This window comes from Aptenodytes patagonicus, chromosome W (genome assembly GCF_965638725.1).
Source record: "Aptenodytes patagonicus chromosome W, bAptPat1.pri.cur, whole genome shotgun sequence".
NCBI lineage: Eukaryota > Metazoa > Chordata > Aves > Sphenisciformes > Spheniscidae > Aptenodytes > Aptenodytes patagonicus.
Window position 1 is genome coordinate 709,514 of NC_134981.1, and position 19,474 is coordinate 728,987.

Sequence of the window (19,474 nt, forward strand, 5' to 3'; positions counted from 1 at the left end):
GAGCTAGGGCAAAAGCTTTAAGGAGGTGAGAGATGTTACCATGCAGGCTTGGTAGGCCAGTACTCTAATCATAGAGCTTGTAAGTAGTTGACAAACTTTGTCAGATTCCCCCCCCCTTTAGATCCTTTGGGTTTTTTGTTTGTTTGTTTAAATCCTGTTTGCCTGCTTTTTCATGTTAATAGATAATTATCTGGCATAAGTTGCAGAATTTGTAGAATCTGCTGACTGGTTCAGTAGCTAATTATATTCAGGTAGTGCTACAAAAACGTCATCCTTTTTGCTTCTTATTTTTTTCCCCTCAGCAAAGACAGTTTTCCCTTTATGTTCCTTTAAAGATGATGAATTACTGATGCAGCTTCCCAAATATTAGGTATTAATATCCTTTTCAAGCAGTTTAAAGTCATTTCGGCAAGCTTCCTTCCTGCAGGTTTTATTTAAGACCTAATTTGCCAGTTCTCCATCTGGGGTGCTAAGGCTTTATCAGCACTGCAATGTTTTTGTGAATGTGGTGAAGAAATGCTCTTGTAGACACGTTCACAATTTTCTTCAGTCCTGTCATTAATAACTTTCTCAATTCATGCACTTCAGTAATGCTTATCTTCTTTTAAACCAAATCCTGGTCCTCCGGTAATTTTTTTGTAAATTTTATGTAAGGCAGCTAAAACCCTGTGACTCGCAGCACTTCTATGTAAGCTCTGACCAGGACGCACAATGTATCTTCACCATCTGCTGTATGTTTTCATTTATGCAATCTTAAATACAAGTGCTATGGCAGGATAAATATTTCTCTACTATCTTCTCAGCTTGCAATCAATATGCTGGAAAGGAAAGTTGTATAGTCACAGTAAAGATCCTGGATGCGTCAAATGAGAACTTGCTTTATGTGTTAGATGGGGGGGGGGGAGGCTTTGTGTCTGGATTTGAGTTTTTAAGTCTGAGTCAGCCTTATCAGACATGACTGCCGCTACAGTGGCCCTTACAGCAGCCCAGGAGCACCTCCACACATGCTTCCCCGTGGGTCCCTGGCAGCGTGTGCCAGTCCCCATCCCACGCCTCTGCCTCCAGGAGTTTCACCCCATCCATGCTCTGCAGTGCTGGATACGCTTAGGTCACGAGAATCCCATGAAACCAAAAAGAGCACCCATTAAGGACAATTATTGTGGGTTGGAGAAAGGGGGACATACTTGGATGATGAGTCAGGAAAGCTGAATTTCAAAATACTGTCTGCCTCATCCTTCCCAGGTAGGCAAAGCGCTCCTGTGAGTCAACTTAAAAACTTGCTGAATGAGTTCAGTGGGGAGTTTCTTTGACGTGGGCAGGGCCTGAACTTGTGCGTGTGGGTGGAAGGATTGATAGGGCTATCGGTGATGCAGGCTTGAGGGGAGGAAAGGGATCTGAAGGATCTTGGAGGGAAAGAGGTAGCCTGTGAAAGAGGGTGCATGGAAGGTAACTTGACAGCAGGAGGCATTCTGGCAGTAAGTAGTGGTCAGCCAAAAGCTATGTACATCCCAGATGAACCCCATTTAAAGATGAACTTTGTAGGACTTAGATTAACGATAGGGACCTTAAGGTGGAGATGGATGGTTTGTTAGCAAGTCTTCTAGAAACTTTTTCCTTAGGGAGGCTGTATGTCAAGTCAGGTTTTAAATGCTAAATACTGAAAGTGACAGAAGGAGGCTGGATTGCTCAGCTGCTTTGTAAGCAATTTTATCAGCTTATGGTCCAAAAACTTCAGAAGGCTGTTGCAGACATCGCTTGTTTAGTTTTATTAAATTTTACCGCAAAATGCAGTTCATATTCCTGAGTTTTCCAGCAATCGAACAAAATTGATGGCTGAAGAAATAGAACGAGCACTTCAGATTTTTACTTTTTTTTATGGTTGTAAATGAAAACCATTGCACAGTATGGTTATATGAAATAATTATTTTCAAAAGTAGAGTGGACCTTTTTGTTTCTAGAAAGACTGAGAAACCCTGCTTTGGGTGCTTAGTGCTTCACAGGTGTAACAAAAGCAAACCAAAAGAGGGGAAAGAAGGAAATTTAGCATGAATAAATGTTACTCTGACAGGTTTCTCATAGAACTTCCAAATTGTTAATCACCACTTCTTCCTACCTCAGATTATATTTTAATTGTTAATAAAGAAAAATAGCCTAGAAACTTCTTGAAAACCTTTTTTTAGACTATGTACTAAAAAGCAGATACCAGTCTTGTTTCAACTGAAAGTACCTTTAAAAGATGGCATTTGAGAGAGAACCTGAAACTGGCAGATTTGTTCCTTCATGTTTATAACAGTCAGGTGTTGACCCATTTTGCCTTGTCTCTTCCAGACTGCAGCTGGCAAGTTAAAGCAAATGATGAATGTTTCTACAAACAGTCCCAGTTTAAGAGAACAATATTTCTGTGCTTCAAAAAAAGCAAATATGCAGTAAGTTTTCTATATCTCAATTATGTGCTAATAGTACTCATCAGGGTGAATACTTGCTTAAGCTCAGTAAGATCTTAAGATCAGTAAGATCGGTCTTCACTGGCAAGCGCCCAAGCCTCACCACCCAACCCGCAGAAGGCAAAGGCAGGGACTGGGAGAATGAAGAGCCGCCCACTGTGGGAGAACATCAGGTTCGAGACCATCTAAGGCACCTGAAGGTGCACAAGTCCATGGGACCCGATGAGATCCATCCGCGGGTCCTGAAGGAACTGGCGGATGAAGTCGCTAAGCCACTGTCCATCGTATTTGAGAAGTCGTGGCAGTCCAGAGAAGTTCCCACTGACTGGACAAAGGGGAAACATAACCCCCATTTTTAAAGAGGGAAAAAAGGAAGACCCAGGGAACTACAGGCCAGTCAGTCTCACCTCTGTGCCTGGGAAGACCATGGAACAGATCCTCCTGGAAGCTCTGCTAAGGCACATGGAGGACAGGGAGGGGATTCGAGACAGCCAGCATGGCTTCACCGAGGGCAAGTCCTGCCTGACTAACCTCGTGGCCTTCTGTGACGGAGTGACTGCATCAGTGGACACAGGAAGGGCTACAGATGTCGCCTATCTGGACCTCTGTAAGGCTTTTGACACGGTCCCCCACAACATCCTTCTCTCTAAACTGGAGAGGTATGGATTTGATGGGTGGACTGTCCGGTGGGTGAGGAATTGGTTAGATGGTCGCATCCAGAGGGTAGTGGTCAACAGCTCAATGTCCAGATGGAGATTGGTGATGAGTGGCGTCCCGCGGGGGTCCATATTGGGACCGGTACTGTTTAATATCTTCATCAGTGACATAGACAGTGGGATCGAGTGCACCCTCAGCAAGTTTGCAGATGACACCAAGCTGAGTGGTGCGGTCGACATACCAGAGGGACGGGATGCCATCCAGAGGGACCTGGACAAGCTCAAGAAGTGGGCCTGTGTGAACCTCATGAGGTTGAACAAGGCCAAGTGCAAGGTCCTGCACCTGGGTTGGGGCAACCCCCAGTATCAATACAGGCTGGGGGATGAAGGGATTGAGAGCAGCCCTGCCGAGAAGGACTTGGGGGTACTGGTGGATGAAAAGATGGATGTGAGCCAGCAATGTGCGCTCGCAGCCCGGAAGGCCAATCGTATCCTGGGCTGCACCAAAAGAAGCGTGGCCAGCAGGTCGAGGGAGGGGATTCTGCCCCTCTACTCTGCTCTGGTGGGACCCCACCTGGAGTACTGTGTCCAGCTCTGGAGCCCTCAGCATAAGAAAGACACGGACCTGTTGGAGCGGGTCCAGAAGAGGGTCACAAAAATGATCGGGGGGATGGAACACCTCTCCTATGAAGAAAGGCTGAGAGAGTTGGGGTTGTTCAGCCTAGAGAAGAGAAGGCTTTGGGGAGACCTTACTGCAGCCTATCAGTACTTAAAGGGGGCTTCTAAAAAAGATGGCGGCAAACTTTTTAGCAGGGCCTGTTGCGACAGGACAAGGGGGAATGGCTTTCAACTAAAGGGGGGTAGATTTAGACTAGATCTAAGGAAGAAATGTTTTACACTGAGGGTGGTGAAGCCCTGGCCCAGGTTGCCCAGAGAGGTGGTGGATGCCCCATCCCTGGAAACATTCCAGGTCAGGTTGGACGGGGCTCTGAGCAACCTGATCTAGTTGAAGATGTCCCTGCCCACAGCAGGGGGGTTGGACTAGATGACCTTTAAAGGTCCTTTCCATCCCAAACGGTTCTATGATTCTGTGATCTTTCCAACCACTGCTGATTAGTGTAAAAGCCACAATTAACGCTTCCTTAGGATTTCCATCAAAGGTGGGGAAGTATAATTGATTTTGGGTTTGTGAATGGAAAATCAAGGTATCAAGAGACTTGTTTAAGATGAGATAGATAATTAGAAGCCAGGTGTCCTCAGTCCAAATTCCGAGTTTTATCTGCTCAACTATGGCTGTTACAAAGGTCCGCATAGGTGTCATCTTTCATATAAGAAGTCTCAGTGTAGTATTAAGCAATATCCTGATTAAGCTAGACTGGGACAGTCTTAAAAATAGACATTTGGGGATGTCTAGTCATTTAAACAGTGTCATTCTAAATTCACTTAATTATGGTAAAGGAGACATTTTTATCTCATTTATGAAGACAAAAGGTTGAATTTTTTTTTCCCTGTTCCTAGTTTTTTTAACTTTTCAAAGTAATAAAGCTATGGTGCTTGTATGTGGTGCTGGTTGCGAGTGACAGAGGCTTGGGCTGCGGGGTTGCACGTGGACTGTCCAGCTTTATCTGTGATGCATTGCCTCATGTGGTTCCCTTGTACCTGTTGAGATACCTGCCTTGCAGACTTGAGACAGTTTGGATTATCTCATGCATGAGTATGAACATTTAATAGTAAAACTGCTACAACTGGAGCTATTCAAATGGAAATCCTTCATGCTTGGACTAGGTAGGGACTGGCACTCATGAGAGTTAACCTTTGCTGGATCTGGCATTGTCCCTCCTGAATAAGTCTAATTAACAGTCTTTTGTATCTGGATTCATTATTTGTGGTTTGATGCCTAAGACCAATTATATCATGTATTTAGCAAATAATTTCAAAAGGCATTACAGAGAAGATTGCCTAGGAGGAGGACAGCACTGAAGTTTCCTCCCCTTCTCTGTGCTTATCTGGCAGTGCCATGTGCACTGTGTCATTTACCTGGGGAGGGGCTGTAACCTTTCCACGCTGTGACTGTGCAATGCTTTGTAGTCCTCGGTGTAGCTAAACCTTCAGTCTGAGATGCTTTTTGGGGTATGTTAATGTCAGTGAAACAGACCTTTTTTGCCTTATTTCATTAAGACGGTGACTCATGTTAAACTTTTGAGGAAAGGTACAACTCCAACAAAGTTCATAGGAAAGATTTCACTGGTAAAATGCTTTACTTAAAAATATGCATTGTACATTTGTAATGTAAGAAGAATCTGCTATTGTGAATGACATTTGGGTTTCTTCAACAGGGAAATGCAATTAAGACATACAAGTACAACCTCATCACTTTTTTACCACTGAATCTGTTTGAACAGTTTAAAAGAGTAGCCAACTCCTATTTCCTCGTTCTTCTCATTTTGCAGGTAAGAAAGACAGAGAGAATACTAACTGTGAAGTGAATTTGAGGTGCTAATCTACTGAGATGAATAATACTTATGACACAATTCAGTGCTATCCTGTCAGAAAACTGCAGGGTACTGTATCTGAACTACTATAGAAACTAAGCCCATCTTAACAGAAATCTGGAAAAACCTATACTAGCTTTGTATTAGCCAGGATGAACTAGTTGCAGAGTTCATGAATTTCGTGGGGAAAAGATGTTTCTTTTACTCTGTAAAACACGCTGGCCTTAAGTTCCACTCGTGAATCAGAAGCTCCAACAGAAAATGTGAGCAACTACAATTGTTAAAGAGAAGCTGATGCTGAAGTAGGGCAGCACGGTCAAACGCTCCCCCGAGAGTTTTGTTCATCTTCACAGCCTGACTTAAAATTCTCTCTCTGTGTTGGTTTTCTTTCTTATGTTATAGTCAGATCACTATTAAATGTCTCTGAATTGAGCTTGATTGATAATCCTGTATTCAACTGATTTTATTTGTCTTTTGTAGTCGATTCCCCAAATAACTACCCTGTCATGGTATACAACACTGGTGCCCTTACTCTTGGTGCTGGGAATAACTGCAGTCAAAGACCTAGTGGATGACATTGTAAGAAACATGTTTTGTTAAGACTAAAAGCAAAAACCCCAGTGTTGTTAATTTCTTTAATTGTGATACACAGTAAGGAGTACATTCTCTACTCCTGGTTTTCAGGCTCGTCACAGGATGGACAACGAGGTTAATAATAGGACATGTGAAGTCATCAGGGATGGAAGGTTTGTACTGTTCCCTTAACTTTGTAAGTAGTGTTTGTTGCCTTACTACCAAGTTTCATCACAGATCTTAAACGATAGATGATAGGGAAAGTTCAGCTTTTTGTTCTTTACTATTCCACGTGTCTGTGTGAAAACCTAATTGAAAATGGTAGAGAATTGCGCAAAGGAGTAATTTAAACTTAATTCTGTGGCACTAAATCGGTGCTAAAAGCAACTTGTTTGGAGAGAAGGGCAGAAATTCATATATAGGTGAAGAGGGAAGAGAAGAGGTAGGTTGACTTCTAAGTTATAGACCCCCAACTAAATTGCAGTTTCCAAAAAGAAAAAACACACCTTGCCAAGATGTAATGTTTTTATACTAAGGAAAGTTCAATATTTCGAGGTTTATAGAGTGCATAGTGTTCTAGATTAAATAGTAATAATTAATTGACCTATCTTGATATTAGGTTCAAAAACACAAAATGGAAAGATATTAAAGTTGGTGATATCATTCGTCTGAAGAAAAATGCTTTCGTTCCTGTAAGTGCTTTAGATACATTTGTTTTATGTTTCTACAGAGTTCTGTACGAATCTTGACTTGGATTTATTTGATGCTTATTTATTTGTTTTTTCTAGGCTGATATTTTGCTGCTATCCAGCTCAGAACCAAACAGTCTCTGCTATATAGAGACAGCTGAACTAGATGGGTAAGGCTCTATTTAAGGATTTCTTGGATTTAATTTTGGCTTACTGATAAAAGAGCAAGAAGCGTGCATTTCAGACTCTACTTGTCACTTGTTAAGCCACACCTGGAAAACTGTGTCCAGTTTTTGATTCTCACAATTCAAGGATCATTAAAAATTCGTGAGGGTCCACTGGAGTGCCACAAAGATGTCTGAAGTGTTGGAGAACATGACATATGAAGAAAGGGTGAAGGACTTGGATTTATTCAGCCTGGAAAAGAGAAGGGTGATGTAATCAGTCTTCCAGTATCTCAAAGATAGCTACAGAGAAGATACTCTCTTCACAAGGATGCACGTTGACAAGACAAGAAGCAATGGACAAAAGTAGCTCCAGAGGAAATTCTGTCTGCATTCAAGTATAACTGTTCTCATGGTGGATGATTTTTACCATTGGAATAGGTTGCCCAAGGAAGTGGTGGAATTTTTCTCACTTGAAACAGTCAAGGCTTGGCTTGACAGGGCCCTGGATAACCTCATCTAATGTCCTGCTTCCAACAGGAGGTTGGACTGTTGATTACCAGAGGTGTCTTCCAACCTGGACTTTTCTATGATTTTAAACTTTTCTTATTCCCTGTCAGTGGGAAAACAAAAATACGTTTTTTTTTCCAGTGGAAGTTTTTCATAGAAACTGCTTAGATAGCATAAATCCTACTGTCTCTGTCACATTCTTTGTAAATGTTGTTTTAGTTCATGTTGTCAGAAAAGCTAGTGCTGAATTCTTTCAGAGAAGTCTGTAATGATATGGACTTCCCCTAATGAGGTGAAATGTTAGTTTTGCCGAATGAGCAGTGTATTCCTCGCTCAACCTTTAGTAATCTTAAAAACGATGACTTATAACATCATGCATAACAAGGATCTGTTTGTGTTGCAAAAGGTTTATTCTCTTGGAGCTTTTAACAGTGTCAGTTATTAAATATTGCTTTCAGATAACCATTACTTCAAACTTAATTATTGCATTAGTAAAACAGTGGTTCTGAGAAGCGTCACTTAACTACAGTGAGCGGAGGTAAAGGGGTAAGATTTCACTTGCGAAGAAAAGCAGGCAGTGTAAGAACTAGTCAGATGGTTCATGCATACTTCATATCCATGCACATGCATGGCTTTGCCGTTGCTTCAAAGTAGGAGGTTGGTACCTATGGCATGTTGATTTGCTTAATTTAATTTTGTTCAAACTTCTTTCCTATATCCATGTTTTTAATAAAATGACCTTTTTATCCTTTCTTCTTAGTGAGACCAACTTAAAATTCAAAATGGCACTTGAGGTAACACACAGATATCTTCAAGAAGAAAGTGCGATGGCAGACTTCAATGGTTTGTACAGTTATATTCTTACAACTATTCAAATGTTGCTCAAGCAGTTTACAGTACAAGTAAATAAAACATGGGTGGGGATGGAAGCTTTGCCCACGGTGCTTGTGATTCTGGAGTTAGTGGCTTCCTGGCTTTTGTCACGAGGCAGCGTAAGCAAGTTGCACAAAGGAAACTGTGCTGTTGAGCAAAATATAGTCTGTCTGAAGATGAGACCTTTGCCATGAATGAGCTACGTGACACTAAGTAGAGGTGATGGAGCCCTTTGTTAGTGTTTGCCTGCCTGTTTTCTTTTGGAAAAAAGTATGTTTGCTGTTGGGATTGAATCTGGAAAACATCTTTTACTGTCTTTTTCATATTTCTCATTACGATCTAGCGGCTTTCTGTGCATGCTGTGGAAACTTGAAGGGCAGGAATCCCTTCTCTGACTGAGATCTGACACAGAGGTTTATCTCAAGCTGAGTTCTTTAGCAATCCTAAAATTGCAAATGCTTAAAAAAAAGAAAAAAAAAAAAAAAAAGAGAAAAAAAGAAAAAAAAAGGGGGGGGGGGAGAGACAACAGAGTGACATGGAGAAGTAAGCAAGTAGGGACTGTTCCTGGTTTCCTCCAGTATAAGAACTGAGGAACACGAAGTGAAATGAGCAACTGACAAATTCAAAATAAGCAGAAGGGAGATGCTTTTTCACCCAATACATAGTTAAGCTAAAATTCACACTTTGCCAAAGGATGTCGTGGATGTAAAAAGTTTGTGCTTTCAAAGAGCGTCTCTTGAGCAAATTTATGTGGAAGGAGAGTCTGCCCACAAAGACATCGGCTCTGGTTCAGGAGATCTGTTGGCTGCAACTTGCTGCGAGACTGTGAAAGCGTTTCAGTGGCCTGCACCTGTAATTTTACTCTTCCTTGCACATCCACCAGTCTTGATGAGAGACAGGGTTCAGGGCTAGAGACAGCAGTGTTTTGGCCTGAAACTGCCATTCGGTGCTCCTCTGTAGCAACTGGCAGTTATGCTGACATTTACATTTATTTATTTATTTCTGAAACACAGTTGTGATAACGGTAACTGCAGCATGAACCAAAATTTTAGGATGAGCTCAGTTTTGGGGATGGAAATGCAAATGTGTAGCATCAAGTGCCAGTCATAAAGTAGGCAGTGGGAATAGGGCAAGTCCTAAGAGTCAGAGTAAAACGTCACTTTTTCAGCTGTAATATTTGGGTACCTGTGCAGCGTAGCAATGTACAGCGGCAATGTGTATCTGTAGCAACGTACTGCATGAAGGATGTCTTCCTCTTGTGGGATCATTGCTGGTAAGTCTTCAATGGCAAAATGAACTGAACACTGCGTTCATGCTAGAGTGTTAAGATCCAGAGACACATACACTCTTGTAGGCAGGCATTTGTTAAAACTTGAGAAATATTAAAAGAAAAGGTGAACAAAAAGTGCCCTATTTGGCAGTAAATGCTGTGCATACTGGCCTTGGTGCAGAAATGAATTCTTTCTACTATTTTAATCTGGAAAGCAAAATACCACCCTAAGATACCATATTTAAAATATTAGCAATACAGCACTGAATATTTGTACACCCTACATTTCAAAGAAATTGTTTAATAAGAACACTTGTTTTCTCAAAAAACCAACCTCATGAAGTAAAACTACTTCTATGGTGGGTACAAATCAATGCATTTTTATTTAACTGTTGTATATTAAACATATTCTCATCCAAATTTTTTAGGTCTAATTGAATGTGAAGAGCCTAATAACCGACTGGATAAGTTTGCAGGGACATTATTCTGGAGAAACACGAGTTATTCACTGGATGCTGATAAGATTTTATTACGTGGATGTAAAATCAGGAATACAGACTTCTGCCATGGAGTGGTCATATTTGCAGGTATTTATGAATTAAACATGTGTAATATTTACTGACTAAAAGCATGCCCTGTAGAGTGAAATGACATCTTTATCTTATAAACATTGACTGTATTTTATGTCCCAGTTTTGTAAAATAGTAATAGTAGTACAATTAGTAATACTAATACAATACTAGTTTACGTATTGTATCTTTCCTTTTTTTTTCTTTATTTTTAGGTGCTGATACAAAAATAATGAAAAATAGTGGAAAGACGAGATTTAAAAGGACAAAAATTGACTCCCTTATGAATTACATGGTTTATACTGTAAGCCTTATTGTTTAAAGTTCAGCTGGTTTTGAGTTCATTTTAAAGTGAATAGAGTGAATGCAAATTTAGGAAACTTTTTTTTTTCTTTTGGTGTAATAAGTATGTTTTCAGTTTGTTTTGACCTGATGAGTTGGGATGAAGTAGGAGGGAATCTAAAAAGGTGCCTCGCTGTTGGTGGAATCTGTGACCCTACACTGTGGGTGTAGGGCAGCCTATGTGATGCAGACAAATGCTTCAAACCCAGTGTTGCAGGTGCTTCTGCTTGTCTGCACTGAACTGTTGGACAGAGACCTGAGGACCCTGGTCCAGAGGTCCGTTCAGCCTGAAAGGTTCAACACCCATGGCTTTTGTCCTTGGTCAGTACCCGTGGGGTATGTGTATAAGGAATACCCACTGTCCTACAACCTGCGCTCTACTGAGTGTGATTCCCTGGGACGGGGAAAGAGGAGAGAGGAGCTGGCCTGTTGGCAGGCAGAGGCACTCAACTTAGCACGACTCTGGTTCTGCCCCTGCTCCGAGCATGTTCGCGTACCCTATGCACTGCCTGCTTAAATAAACATAAAAACATGAAAATGATGCTTGGGGAACATACTAAAATTACAACCCATATTATTTGAGGAGACCGTTTTGTGGGAAAGGTTTGCTCCTCTTCTTCTTACTTACAAATACATGTAATACTCTATTTTGAACATGGAGATTTGGGATTTGAGTTGAGGAAATGTTTCTGAAGTGTTACAGGCCTCTCTGTGTACACTGTAGATTTTTGTTGTCCTCATCCTGCTGTCGGCTGGCCTTGTCATTGGACACACTTACTGGGAGCAGCAGATTGGCAACTTGTCTTGGTACCTCTATGATGCACAAGACTCCAGTCCTCCATATCGTGGCTTTCTTAACTTTTGGGGATATATCATTGTTCTGAACACCATGGTTCCCATTTCCCTCTATGTGAGGTAGGTAAATACCTTGGCCTTTAATAGCTGAACTGGTGATAGGGTTGAATTACTTAACTTACGGATTAATGGTGAATGGACTTAATTTCCTATTGGTGGTAACAAATGCAGCTTCATGTTGGATGGGAAAGCATATTATTTCTTTGTCTTACTGAAAAGACATTGGATACACTCACCCTCTTCACCCTCTTCACTGAGATTTTACAAGAAAGTGATCTGTATTGCTTTCATATAAAATCATCACTCAAAGATCTTTGACTCAGAATTTAAAGATATCAAACTTTTCTTACAGTATTAAGCATATCTGCTCTGTACTTTGACTAAGGAAAAAACTCTCCCAAGCAATGATCTCTGACAAAATTGGAGACTTGATCCTGCAAGTACTTAACTTCTCAATCTAATTCTGCAGTCACAATGCATGAAGGAAACTACTTGGAAAAAAAAAAAAAAAGTAAAAATCATATTTTCCAGATTTATTCTCAAAAGAGAGGTGTTACTGCTCCATGAAGTATGAATAGTTTTGCCTTTGACAAACCTGTCTAACATATTTGAAGTCATCCAGCCTCCTACCCGCTCTTCTCCAAATTGTACTTAAAATGCTATTCCCAAGAGGGATTTCTGTTTGTTATGGGAGCAGCACCATCAATACTTTTGGCTTGATAAGGCTGTAGAGGCTTTTCCCCAGTTACCACGGTGGTGTTGAAGCTGAGCTGTGTGGTCCGATAGCAGTTTGAGTGGCCTGTGTAGGGGTGATGGTGCTCTGTAATGTGTTGGTAAATGTAATTGTTTTGTCTTAAGCTCCTGGGCTATATAAGTAACTTGAGTCCTGGAAAATAGTCAGAGTCCCCTGGATCTGATAATGTGTCATTATTTTGAAATATGAGATGCAGCTGGGAGTGAGAAAATTAATTTTATTTCATTTAGCGTTGAAGTGATTCGTTTGGGCCAAAGCTATTTTATAAACTGGGACCTGCAAATGTATCACGCTGAGAAGGACACAGCCGCGAAGGCCAGAACCACCACACTGAATGAGCAGCTGGGGCAGATCCACTACATCTTCTCTGATAAGACAGGAACGCTTACACAGAACATCATGACGTTTAAAAAATGTTGCATAAACGGCCAAAGATATGGTAAGTCTGTGCCATGCTGCTGCATCCTGTAGTGAAAACCATGGCTAGCACAGGAACTCTGATTTTTGACAGGAACACAGGGGGAAGACCCTACAAGTCCCTGTATAGCACAGCTGGCAGCCTCTGACCGGTCTATACAAATGAGTAGGAATTTCAATGCTTGTTTGAAATCAGGTGCATATGAGTGAGTTTGGTTGGGTTTTTTTTTTAGTTTCAGCTGAACTTCCATGATTTGGCCCTGACATTGAGTAAGCTCCAGTAAAATTGAATTGTTGGGGTTTTCCCCCCGTTTTCCCCTTTAAAAAGGGGAAAGTGATAGACCTGAGTGGAAACTTCCGGTAGAAAAGTCAGAAATGAGTAATTTACAGAATGCTTTACTCTTGGTAGAAATGCTTCAGAGACAAAATCAATCTAGAAACAAGTAAGAAAATTTAATAAGAACAGCAGTCTTTAATTTCAGTGTTAGTTACTTCCATTTCCAATCTTGTCTGGATTTCAATATTTAGAATACGTAGCATATGTGCTCCAAAACTATTGTTTGGTCAGTTCAAATAACGAAGAACGCAGTGTGCTAACGCCGTGTGCTTTTTAAACATCCTACCTCTGAAGAGAGATGAGGAATTTCTGACAGTGAAAGCTGTGTTACGCCAACATGGATGTTTTATGACAATTCCACTGCATGCTTTTTTTTTTTTATTTGCTTTGGTGTCACTAGTATACAAAGGTACTGCGGCTGTGAAAGAACTTGCTTTTTTTTGAAATCTGAGCTATTCTAGCACAGTAGATATTCTATGTATTTTTTTACTTTGTGAATGAGTTGTAAAAACTTTGTTATTCTGTCCTGTGCCTTCTAACTGATGGGTGCTTGCATTGCAGGAGACTGCCGGGATGGAGCAGGGCAGCTTCAGAGCCACCCAGAGGTATGTCGGTCCAATCTGGCGCTGAAGTACCTACGGTCTGTAGAACAGGGAACATTCCCTTGCCAAAGTATGAAGAGATGCAGGTAGGCACAGAGCAATTGCACATGAGATAACTCAAGCCCTCTTTTCTTCTGTTTTCTAAGCAGCAAGTGGATTTCAGCTGGAACATGTATGCAGATGGAAAGTTCTTGTTCTATGATCACTATCTGATAGAGCAAATAAAATCTGAAAAGGAGCCAGAAATTCAAAAGTTCTTTTTTCTGCTTGCTATTTGTCACACAGTCATGGTTGACACTTCTGATGGTGAGTATGTTTAGTTTGTTTTTTTTTCTTGTGCAAAGGGAAACAATAATTCAAATCCAGTTGCACAAGGGAGAGGTCCAAAATTAATGCCGATCCCATAAGTGAGAAGGAGTGCTAGGCTGCTCTTTTAAATTAAACAAAAGCAAGAGCTGGTGCTATTCCCTGTGCTGAACTTACCTGACCCTTTATGGAAGGAGGACTGTCTTTATGACAGTTACAGTTGTGGCAAATGCACATCTTGTTTAACAGCAGATTTAGAAAGGTAGAGGAAGTTTATACAGAGGTCCTGTGTCTTCATGTTACGGGTCTTCTCTCTGTTCAAATCCATCTTTGAAATCTCAAAAGCATAAACCTCAAATAAAATTATAATGACACTAGCGTAGTCTCTGGTTCCATATACATATGTGAAAGTATAATCACATCTGGACACTTGTTTTCAGTGTGGAGAAACAAGTGTTTTCAGCATGAGGGTTTCATGCTTTTACTCCTTTAAGCACAGCCCCATAGATATATACAAATCATGTACATCTGTCCTAAGAGAATTGGCAGGAAATAACCAAAACAAATAACAAAAATGTGACAGAAACTAAATTTCTGTGAGGTGAGTGAATGGCTATTGAAGAATTCATGAATGTGAAAAATAAGGTTGGAAGATTCAATTAAAACATTGAAGAGTAGTATTGCTTTACTCCTATCTGCGAGATCTTTGTGAAACCAGCAGGCTCCTGTCCTTTCTTGCTCTTCCTACTAATGTTTTTGGGGTTGTTTCCACCACTGTTTTTTGGTGTCTGTGGCCAAGAATTTGTCTTTTGGAGCTTCCTTTGAAAATGCTTAAACAAATGTGTTGAGAAATTAAGATGTTTAAGTTATATTTGTTTTGAGACAGAGAAGTTACAGTTTTTGCTTTTGTACCTGGAGGGAAGAGGATTCAGTGACTTATCCTGTTTGGAAAGTACACGTAACAAAAAGGAGGGGGTCCATAGTCCCCCTCCTCTATGTGCACTGCTACTGAGTGCTGCAGCAGTGTATTAGACCTCACTTCGGAAAAAGAAAGGATGTGGCATTACATGTCCAGCTCTCAAGTACTCTAAAGAATGGGTGTGAATTTTTTAGCTGTGGTGTCCGAGTGCCCCTGTAATGCTCAGGTATATCCTGGCTTTCTCTTCTTTTCACTGTTTCAATGACACAGGTCAGCTCAATTACCAAGCAGCTTCCCCAGACGAAGGGGCCCTGGTTACAGCGGCCAGAAACTTTGGCTATGTTTTTCTTTCACGAACACAAAATACCATCACTATAAGTGAAATGGGGATTGAAAAAATTTATGATGTCCTTGCTATCTTGGATTTCAACAGTGATAGAAAACGCATGTCTGTCATTGGTAAGCTGATTACAACCAACCTTTATAGAAAAGGTCACTTGTATTTCATAGGTGAAAAAGTATGCGCACAGAAAGTTGCTGTGTAACACACAGCCCTCTGATAGATTTTAATCCACATAGGTCTGTATAGCAAAAGAGAGGCTTTGTATTTAGGTGCAAATGAGTCCGCTAGACAGCCCTGGTGTTCAGACGTAGCCTCTGCTGAAGACAATCTTAGGTACCTTGAGTAGAAGCTTGAAGAAATGCTGCAAAGATTATTTATTCCCCTTTTTCCCCAGAGAACAAACAAGTTGTATGTTCCTCTAGCTATTGGAACACTGGATAATGCAGGTTGAGGTAGCTCTTTAGTTTTAATTTCAACTATCTTTAAAGAAGTCAGTCTTGAATCAGTTAGAGATCTGTTTGTTTTTAAGGCTATAATTGTGGTGCATCATATCTCTAGTGTATGTCTCTGCCCAGTTGCTATGGGCAAGTGAGATGTTAATACTGTATGAACCATTATCAAAAACATAATCCTTGAGAGTTTAAATATCCTCTCCTGTCATGAAAGAGAAGAGAAAATTTACTTGTCAACCAAGTTACTTAATTGAACAATATTAGAGATGAAGAAACATGATCTTGTAGTTTTAGTACTTAACAGCAGTAGACTGAAAAATCTAATCTGAAACTATTCCTTTATTTAAATGTACTCTAACATTTTGTCCAACCTCTCATATTTTACTCCACAGTAAGAGAATCAGGTGGAAATATCAGGCTATATTGTAAAGGGGCTGATACAGTAATTTATGAACGGTTGCACCCAAGGAATCTAAAGAGAGAAGCTACAGAAGAAGCACTAGATGTACGTCTGTATTTTATATGCTGTTTTTAAATTAAAAACTGTTTATTTCTGACTATAATCTAATTTTATTAATTTCCTTTTCCTAAGCTATTAAAACAAGTGCAGACCTATAAGTGGTTCTACAAGTCATCCCAAACCTGAGAAATAATCAAAGCAATAGTTGTTTTCATGCATGTTCTTAAAAATGCATTCATTGTCTTTTCATGAAAAGTGAACTTAAATTTTGTCTACGTGCTTTTTTCCATAGTTATCAGTATTCCAGATCACTACACTCTGTTCTGTTTGTCACCTCTTTAGTCTTTCAGTTCAGACTGCCTTTGTCAGCTATAATTTAATTTTTGGCATTTCTGAAATACTCAGGACTAATCGCGCAGTCAGATTTGTTTTATCAGACTTACCAAATGCTTATGATCTTAACTCTTTTATGTTTGGATTGCAAATGAAGAGTTTTGTTTTGTGGATATGTGTTTTGGGTTTTTTAAAATTATTTTTCAGATTTTTGCAAATGAAACTCTTAGGACACTCTGCCTGTGCTATAGAGACATTAGTCATGATGAATTTGAAGCATGGAATAAAAAGTTTGTGGACGCCAGTGTAGCTACAACTAATCGTGATGAAGTTCTGGACAAAGTATATGAGGAAATAGAAAATAACTTGATTGTAAGTCAAGCTTTAAATTTTTAGTGTACTTTTATTCTTTTATAAGAATAAACAGATCTTTTTGCAAATAAATTATCCTTGTTTATTAGGACATTTTGATTTAGATCTTTTTCAGTATTTTATTGGCTTTAGAGCCACGCCAAATTTTAGAGTTTAATAGAATGAAGGAAAATGTATTTTAGTACATGTATTTCAGCGTGGTCACTTCTATATGCAAGAGTTTGTCTTTACTGAATCCTTGGCTTGAAGACGTATCCAGAATAGTTTCATTCTCTACTGAAAATAAAGCGGTGTTCCATACATGTTTATCCTACTAAATACCTGTATTTCAAACATCTTCCAGCTACTTGGTGCGACAGCTATTGAAGACAAACTACAGGATGGAGTTCCAGAAACTATTTCCAGACTTTCAAAAGCAGACATTAAAATCTGGGTGCTTACTGGTGACAAAAAAGGTGGGGTTACTTACAGCCAAAGAGCTAGTAAAAACAGGATAAGGGCTAGAAGATAAACTGGGACAAATGCAGACTAGAAATAAAGCATATGTTTCTAGAAAAGCTTAGTATGAAAGTCCATTTAAATCAAAACTGAAGGAATTTCTACAACATGCAAAATTTAATCCCAGCTGTTCTTCTGGGATGGGCTTCTGTGTAACTTCTGTTCCTCCAACAGATTAGCCTAGATGACTGATTTTGTGACTGCCTTCTATAGGGAAATATCCAGCTACTGCTTTTCCCAATGCAAAGCAAATGCAGGACAACTTGCTTTTAACATCAGGCTTGCTTGGCTCTGAGGGCAGGTACCAAAACCTGTCTTTTTACAGTGAAAATTTACTTTTCAAAGAATCACAAGTGCTGCTGACAGAGACTGATTTGCTTTTCTTTTGGTAGTTGCTAGTCTGCAGTCTGGCAACACATTTTGTTAAGTCAGTTCAAAAAATGGCATAAAATTTTTAAGTAAGAATGGCTGTACTACAGCCTGGATGGAGGTGCAGCCAGACCAGCATCTCTCTGATGCTGGCAACAGCCTTGGTTCAAGGAATCTGGAGTAAGGACAGGGCAAGATACTGTGGCACACCCTGTGGTTGATTCTTGCAATGCCTTTGGTGTAATGGCTCTCTGACATGGAGACAGCATCTCCACCATTAGGTTAAATAGGCCCTGGTAGATCTTCCTTTCACAAATTGGCTGATAGACTTTTCCAGGTCACTAACAGTTTTTACATTCAAAACATCTTGTGACAATGCATTGCACCCACAGTAATGTACATTTCATAGGAAATGTTGCATAGGAAATATAATTCCCTGTTGTTGACTTTAAATCCATTGCCCACTGCGCCTTCATTGCCACACAGTTGTTGTATGACAAATAATCAACAAGCATTCCCCTAGCTTCTCTGTGCTGTGTATGATTTTTTTTTTTCCCCTGTTCATCCACACTGTGGCAATGAAAGGGAACTTCTCGTACTGAAACATAACTTCAAAAATTACTTAAAAGAACTTCAGGTACTTCTGGCTGCTCCCAACAGTCACTCATGACAGAACTTTAAGTAAATACTTTCCTCTCTTATTTTTTATTGTAGAAACTGCTGAAAACATTGGATTTTCTTGCGAACTCTTAACAGATGAGACAACAATCTGCTATGGAGAAGATATCAGGCAAGTGAAAAGCACAAAGGATTTCTTTTGTGGGAATTAAAAATGTTCAATTTTTAAAATTAACCCAGCAGTAACATTGGTTTATCCCACAGTGACTCTTCAATGACTGAACAGTATTTCTTGGCAGTTGTTCAGCTGTACATTGTCTGTTTCTTTGCTTTTTATGGAATTGTAATTTTACAAGGCAACCTCTTAATTGTGGGTAGAGGTGGTGATATCCTATTTGCAGGAGGTTAGGTTGACGTTCTAGGTCAACAACTGTTGACATTAAATTTGTCCTGTAGTTCAGACAAGTCTGGAGCCCACCTGGAGTGGGCTAAGCAGGTCTCTCCCTAGTCCAAAACTGGAGTAGTTGCCAGGTTTTGCTCTTGCTACCTGTCCCTGAACTCCAGCATTACCCCAGCTGGTCTTTCACCCTATCCCATGCTCCTGTATGCAGTACAGACCTATGCTATAAAAACACAATGGATCACAAGGTATTGAGCGCTTAGTCATAAAGAATTTGCCAAAATGGTTAGACCTAAGGAAAAACAATATGGGGCTGGGAGAAGAACTAGGGCCTTGTAGCAGTGTCACAACTATTCCTGACTTGTTTTTCCAAATTTTTCCTTATTTGCAGAACAGCAAGGACATCAAACCAGTGTGCTCCTCTTTTCACTGTTGCTCTAGCACTGCTTAGAACATCACCTAATATATGGCAAAAAAAGTCCTTGCAGCATGTATTGCACTTCTTTCTTGCAGATTTTCAGTCTGGGACTGATCTAGCATAAAGTTTATCCTTGATTTTTCTGTAATAGTAACCACCTCTCTTTCCAGTGCTCTTCTTCAAACTAGGTTGGAAAACCAAAGGAACAGAGCTGGATCGAGTACACATTCCTCCCTAAGAATGAACGAGCCCTTCTTCCAGGGTAGTAGAGATCGTGCTTTAATAATCACTGGCTCCTGGTTGGTATGTACAAAAGATATTCTCCTGTGTATTTGAGATTTTGGGGGTACCACCAAGTCACAGTGTCCTTCATTGAGGACTCTGTTCATTTGTCTGCTTTGCTAAACCAGTCAATGAAAATTCTTTGGCCATTGTGCCA

At 40.2% G+C, this 19,474-nt stretch overlaps 1 protein-coding gene across 6 annotated transcripts in view; it reads left to right on the forward strand.

The window, feature by feature from the left end:
* LOC143171904 (phospholipid-transporting ATPase IC-like) overlaps positions 1 to 19,474 on the forward strand; it is a 45,590-nt gene that overhangs the window by 17,648 nt on the left and 8,468 nt on the right. For 5 of the 6 annotated variants that reach the window (XM_076361075.1, XM_076361081.1, XM_076361077.1 and 2 more), the window contains 19 exons: positions 2,329 to 2,426; positions 5,437 to 5,550; positions 6,073 to 6,171; positions 6,277 to 6,338; positions 6,785 to 6,857; positions 6,954 to 7,024; positions 8,289 to 8,371; positions 10,100 to 10,258; positions 10,456 to 10,544; positions 11,307 to 11,497; positions 12,422 to 12,630; positions 13,507 to 13,550; positions 13,697 to 13,853; positions 15,043 to 15,231; positions 15,960 to 16,072; positions 16,568 to 16,732; positions 17,076 to 17,187; positions 18,314 to 18,389; positions 19,206 to 19,338. In XM_076361075.1, coding sequence (XP_076217190.1) covers positions 2,329 to 2,426; positions 5,437 to 5,550; positions 6,073 to 6,171; positions 6,277 to 6,338; positions 6,785 to 6,857; positions 6,954 to 7,024; positions 8,289 to 8,371; positions 10,100 to 10,258; positions 10,456 to 10,544; positions 11,307 to 11,497; positions 12,422 to 12,630; positions 13,507 to 13,550; positions 13,697 to 13,853; positions 15,043 to 15,231; positions 15,960 to 16,072; positions 16,568 to 16,732; positions 17,076 to 17,187; positions 18,314 to 18,389; positions 19,206 to 19,338 — 2,237 coding nt within the window. The remainder of the gene's footprint in view (positions 1 to 2,328; positions 2,427 to 5,436; positions 5,551 to 6,072; positions 6,172 to 6,276; positions 6,339 to 6,784; positions 6,858 to 6,953; positions 7,025 to 8,288; positions 8,372 to 10,099; positions 10,259 to 10,455; positions 10,545 to 11,306; positions 11,498 to 12,421; positions 12,631 to 13,506; positions 13,551 to 13,696; positions 13,854 to 15,042; positions 15,232 to 15,959; positions 16,073 to 16,567; positions 16,733 to 17,075; positions 17,188 to 18,313; positions 18,390 to 19,205; positions 19,339 to 19,474) is intronic. The other variant, XM_076361080.1, reaches the window with a different exon arrangement.